This window comes from Haplochromis burtoni, unplaced genomic scaffold (assembly GCF_018398535.1).
Source record: "Haplochromis burtoni strain Fernald_Lab_line unplaced genomic scaffold, NCSU_Asbu1 Contig_8, whole genome shotgun sequence".
In the NCBI taxonomy this organism is placed as follows: Eukaryota; Metazoa; Chordata; class Actinopteri; order Cichliformes; family Cichlidae; genus Haplochromis; species Haplochromis burtoni.
The window spans coordinates 3,985,598-3,991,240 of NW_024582369.1; the positions used below are offsets into that span (position 1 = coordinate 3,985,598).

Genomic DNA, 5,643 nt, shown 5'->3' on the forward strand with positions numbered 1-5,643 from the left:
TGTGTGTGTGTGTGTGTGTGTGTGTGTGTGTGTGTGTGTGTGTGTGTGTGTGTGTGTGTGTGTGTGTGTGTGTGTGTGCGTGCGTGTGTGTGTGTCGGTTGCACTGCATTTCATCAAATCTGAAGGTTTTTTTCCATTCGAGTTGTTTCATGGTGCATGATTTGTGTGTGTGTTTGTGTGTTTTTACAATAACTATTTGATGTTTCACATTTTTTTTTGTAAATGGGAATTTTGAGGTTCATGGCAGATTTTTTCATCTGCAGCCTGATTGAATCCGACAGTCCGACACTGAAGAGTGTTTTATCGTCTCCCACTCCTTTTTTTTTTGTTACTCTCTTCCTCCCCCCCTCCCTTGTTGTTTTTCTACATTTTTCCTTTGTTTTTTATTCATTAATTTAAAAAACGAAACAAAAAAACATTAAATAGCTGGAATTTGTTTGTGCTTTTTCAATGCTCCTATAACATTCATAGCACCTTTTAACCCTTTACCCCTTACTTGGAGTAACCCCTGAAGCTCTTTTCTGAGCCAAGCAATTTCTATCACATTTCAGACCTGCTGCCTTTGGAAAAACCCAGAAACTATTCTAATGGTTTTCAAACTACCTCTTTATTAAATATATAGTGAGGTGTCAAAACCCACCATTAAGGGTACAGGTTAGGCTGTCAGACGCCATCTTTATGGAGGAAAGAGTTAAAGAGTTCAATCATTTGAATGTGCCTCTCTCTCCACGTTGTCCTCCTCCCTCTCTCATTTCCTTGTCCAGTTTTTATCTGGTCTCCTCCTTTAACTGCCACCTCTCACTTCTCTTTTTATTTTCTCTCATTTCCACTCAGTCCAAACTGTGCTCTTAAACCCTAAATTAGATGAACCCCATTACTGACTTTAGTGATCTGGTCAAATCTTCATCCAGCGCTACGTGACCTTTTTCATGTCATCTCATTTTTTACCCCTTTTGCTTATGTTTTCATGAGAAATGTTTGACAGATGCTGAGGATGTATTAGTGTGAGCACTTATACAAACACACAGTGTACCCTAATGCTTCCCTTTATATTTATGGTTTTAAGTCAAACATCTTGACAGCTACTGGACTGAAAATCTTTTTGTCCAAAGTGCCATCATTGGGTCATTTTTCAGTTGATGCTCTATTTTTGGTAAAAGCGTCAGCTGTACTTTGTGTTCAGTGCTCATTAGCAAATATAAGCATGCTGTAATGTACACGTCAGCATGTCAAGATGATTGTCGGGAGGAGTCCTGTATAACCTCGTAGCATGGCTGGAATGACTGTTTCAGTTGCTCCTGTTTTTTCCCCCTTTCCCTGCACTTTAAACTTTTTTCTTACTTTCTGATTGTTTAAATAGCTTTAACTCAAACATGTTTGTCGAGAGAGTTTTTGTCCTTCTTGTTGCCATGGAATTTTTTTCACATAATTTCCTCTGGGAATAATTCATTACAGATCCTATAAAGCATGGATATTAAACATAAAGTCCGGGGACCGGAACATGCCCAGGAAAGACTTGAATCCCCACACCTATGGCTTTAGAAAATGTGAAGGAAGGCATAAATTTCAGACTTTCAGCAGTGTTTTCATATGTAGTTTTTCCTTCTGATTAAGACTTTTCTATTAATACTGCCCCCCCGCCCACACACACACACTTAGTATCAAATTGATTCCCACGTGTTCCATGACATCCCTATTATAGAGGGTTCAATTCAATACAGTTTTATTTATATAACTTTATATTTCAAGGACAGACCTACAACAATAGAGAGAAACCCCCACCAATCAGACAATACCCCTTTTGAGCACTTGGCGACAGTGGGAAGGCAAAACTCTCTTTTGACAGGAAGAAACCTGCTGCCATCTGCTGTGACCGTTGGGAGTTAGCGGGAGGGAGAGAGACAGGATATGAGTGAAATGCGAAGAAAAGAATTTTACAAGGACTGTACACAAAAATCTTTTTTGCTGATGTTCCTTATCTCGTTTTGTTTGTGTCTGAAGGAAATTACTTTCCTCTCTGTCTTCTCCTTCCTGTCGAATCGCTTGAGGACGACAGGGAAGATTAATTACAATATGTTTATTTAGCAAACACAGTCACCTTGTAATATCTGATTGCAATTTAAATAAGTTAATTTTGTCACCAGGCTTAGGATATTTATGACACTGTGACGCTCCCTTCTTCCTCATCAAATTGTATTTGCTGATAATCCATAGAGCTTTGCAGTGCCAGTCTTTGTATAAGCATAAGCTGCATATAATTAATATATTTTTGTGATTAGACTGATTGGTTTAGAATCCCTGCTAAATTTCCATTGGTGGAAGTCCATATGGAGCCTTCAGGAAAGCAAAAGCAGCTAAAAATTGCAAGGATTATTTAATCTAAGCCTGAGAGCGATAAATATAACCAGGTCCTCTGTAAACTTGAAATAGCAATTAACAAACAACACACAGAAAACAAGATCTGCTCTCAGCGTGGGGTGATAATATGAACATTTCCATTAAGTCTACAAGTTCTCGGCTCCGCTCTTCCCTCTCATTCGCTTTTGTTCCATCCAGAACAAAGAAGACTAAAGCCACGTTAGTTCACATTAATCAGTAATCCAGCACCCCGGAGGCTGAATTGCATTCGCTTTACAGCATAAAAGACAAATTGTTCCACATACTTTTATCATTAGCTAAGCCATATTCTCCCATTAACTTCCAGTTTATTCCTTTGACCTCTGAGCGTGCACTAATATAATTACCCAATCGGCATCCCAATTAATTTTTGTGCTTCTTCTGCTCACTCTGTCCATTTCTGTCTTACTCCATCTGTCCTTAAGTTGCTTGCTTTTTTCCATTTCCACACTCATTTTTGGATTCAAAGGTCTAAAATTAATTTTCAGAAGACTTGATTAATGCTGATAAATGGAATAATGGAAAAACTAAGCGTATCAGCCACATGTACACATGATTATTTCTGTGCGTTTTCTTTCTGCCGTTCCAGTGTGGTGCATTTTGCCCTCACGCGGTTAACTTTGAGGGCATGAGACTGCCTGGCGCCCTCAGCAAAGGTGTGCGTCTGCGCCTGCGTCAAGATCGGCGTGACCACAGGGGGCGCAGTTGCTGGCATCTGGTTAACTTGGATCCAGAGTCAGAGTCAGCCGTGCAGAGTATGAAGATCCAGGACTCCGACACACAAAGTACGAGTTTAACAGTAATGTTATGATTAGCTAGAGTGGAAATCAGTACAAGATCTCAGTAGATCAGCAGTTTCTGAAATACACAGACCAACTTGTCTGGTACCAACAATCATGCCACATTTACAGCACTGAGTCAGTACCATGTGATTTCTTATTTACATAAAATGTTATGTTAACAAGCAGGTGAAAAGGTATACCTAACAAAGTGGCAGACGATTGTATATCAAAGACAAATATGGATGCTAAATACATAGAGATTCAACTCCAGCCATTGCAACAAAAATAAAATGAAAAAATTTGATATTATTCATAAAATCTAGAATTTTATATAATAGAAATGCATTTTATAATATAATATATAATATTATTAAGGACACACAAAGTAGACAGACATGACTGGGAGTATGTTTTACATTCTCCTATTACCTTGTGAAGCAGAAATGCATAAAAAAGCAAATTTGTAACAATAAGAAGGATATTGGAAAGATGTCCTGTCAGTTTGTGTCACATGTTATAAATAATTCAACATCTACAAATATTTTTGAGACCACAGACCACATCTAAGCCTAGTTTTACATACAGATGTGTGTGTACAGGTGTGTGGCTTAGTCTATGTCAGAGAGCTCCCCCCTCCAAGACCACCGCCATGACCCATAGTTGGTGCAAAGAGCAACACTCCCCACCTCCACTTTTCTCTCTGAAGTGTGCTGTGTAGTTAGAAGGGCTCAGCAGAGATAAGGAGGGGCAGGCGGAGTGTGAGAGCTCGCCTATTTAATACACGCATTGTTGTTTATCCTTTTATTTATTCCCACCTTATCACACGACGCTGGTGCAGAATCCGATTTCACTGTCTGTTACCATGGTGACGCCCTGCCTGAGCTGTAAATAAATTCGGGCAGGGGGTTATATTGTTACACTGATTAGAAAACACATACACACATATACATAGACAAAAACACACTTATACTAATCTATTCTGCTGCCAAGCAAGGGTGTGTTGTCTTACTGCACTTATTATATGCATGCATTTAGGTTTGTGTGTGTGTCTGTAAGGCGGTGATTAGACTGTTTGTTTATGTGTGTGTCTAGGTGTGCAGTTTAGTGAGGCATAACTATAACTCACTTTATTGCTGTGTCCCCTCTGCGTAAGTGAAAGCGGATACAAATCTCCATCCCCCGAAGCCAGTGATTATGTTATGCTAATCACTGCTGATCGTCGCTGCATGACTGAGTCTGTAACACCGGGCTCCCTCCAACATTTGACTTCCGATGTCCCTCAGCAGGAAAATAAAATCGCATGCAGGGGTTCACTGATTGCTTAATTGTTTTATTAGCCATAAACAAATTAGGCTGCGATCCCAACCGTATTGTGTTTGGGGGTCTGGGTGGGAGTGATGGGTCCCGTGCAATGCTGAAAATCTTTCTGCTTGCCTGCAAAAAACCCCCCCAAAACTGGCGCTGTCTCATATTGACTCGGTGAGTGTTAATGGGCTCCCACCCCTCATATCCAATTCTTTTTTAAGTAAAAGATGATTATCTGTTCTGTCTCAGTCTGTCTATGTCTCTAATGTGATGTGCCGTAATGAGACAGGACTGATTGAAGAGGGACATCAGGATTAATCTCACCGCGTAATTACTTTTATGATTTATGGCTCTCACTTCTGCGCACTCAGGCCATTACAGTGCGTGTATGTGTACAGTTTTACAGAGTATTTGTCCTGACCTTGCTGTTTACTGTCGTTGTTGTTTTTTATTATCACGTAGGCTTCACCTGGCACCTAATATTCACTGTTAAAACATCCCGTGAGCGAAGCTTTGCAGCCGACTCTTGACAAATCTCTTTACACGCTCGCAGAGGCCGCGAATGCAGGCGCCCTGCGTGCGTCAGGGATTGAGGCTCCTTCTTGAAAGGTTAACCTGCTTCTGATTGAGTGTTAAAACCCCACAAATACAGCTTGGAACGGGAACCGGCATTGCAACCAGGGCGTAACTAATCGATATGCAGTGAGGGGAAAAGCCCGAGTTGGTACACTTGTAACCTTTAAGAGCAAATAAGCCCTCTCGAGCCTGCTTTCGTCTTCTTTTCTTTTTTACTTTAGAGACACAGACAAGCCTTTGGCTGGCCCCTTTTCTTTGTCTTTCCATGTTTGTTTTCTTTTTCATTACAGATAAAACAAGAAATGCGTTACATTAGCTGACATAGAAGCCAAAGAAGACTATAAATGAAAGGAAGAGTGTTGAGTTTCTGACAGCAGTGTGATCTTTTATCGCAACCAAAAGGGGCTGTGGGGCTTCTGCTGGAACCGTTTGATGTTTACAGGGAAAATTGATCTCTTTACCTTAAAGCCAGTCTGCATAAGCTTCATGGATTCAAAAGTAATCAGGCAAAGGAAAAACAAATAGCGAGATATTCCAATTTTGGTCTGGACTCTTTAAGAAAATAATCTTCCTGTGCAGAAAT

General features: G+C 40.3%; 1 protein-coding gene across 3 annotated transcripts in view; it reads left to right on the forward strand.

The window, feature by feature from the left end:
* The window catches only part of scml4 (Scm polycomb group protein like 4), a 19,717-nt gene that overhangs the window by 2,368 nt on the left and 11,706 nt on the right, over positions 1 to 5,643 (forward strand). For 2 of the 3 annotated variants that reach the window (XM_042226822.1, XM_005914319.2), the window contains exon 2: positions 2,987 to 3,182. The exons of the other annotated variant lie outside the window; for it this stretch is intronic. In XM_042226822.1, coding sequence (XP_042082756.1) covers positions 3,026 to 3,182 — 157 coding nt within the window. In that variant the 5' untranslated portion in view covers positions 2,987 to 3,025. The remainder of the gene's footprint in view (positions 1 to 2,986; positions 3,183 to 5,643) is intronic. 3 annotated transcript variants of the gene reach the window in all.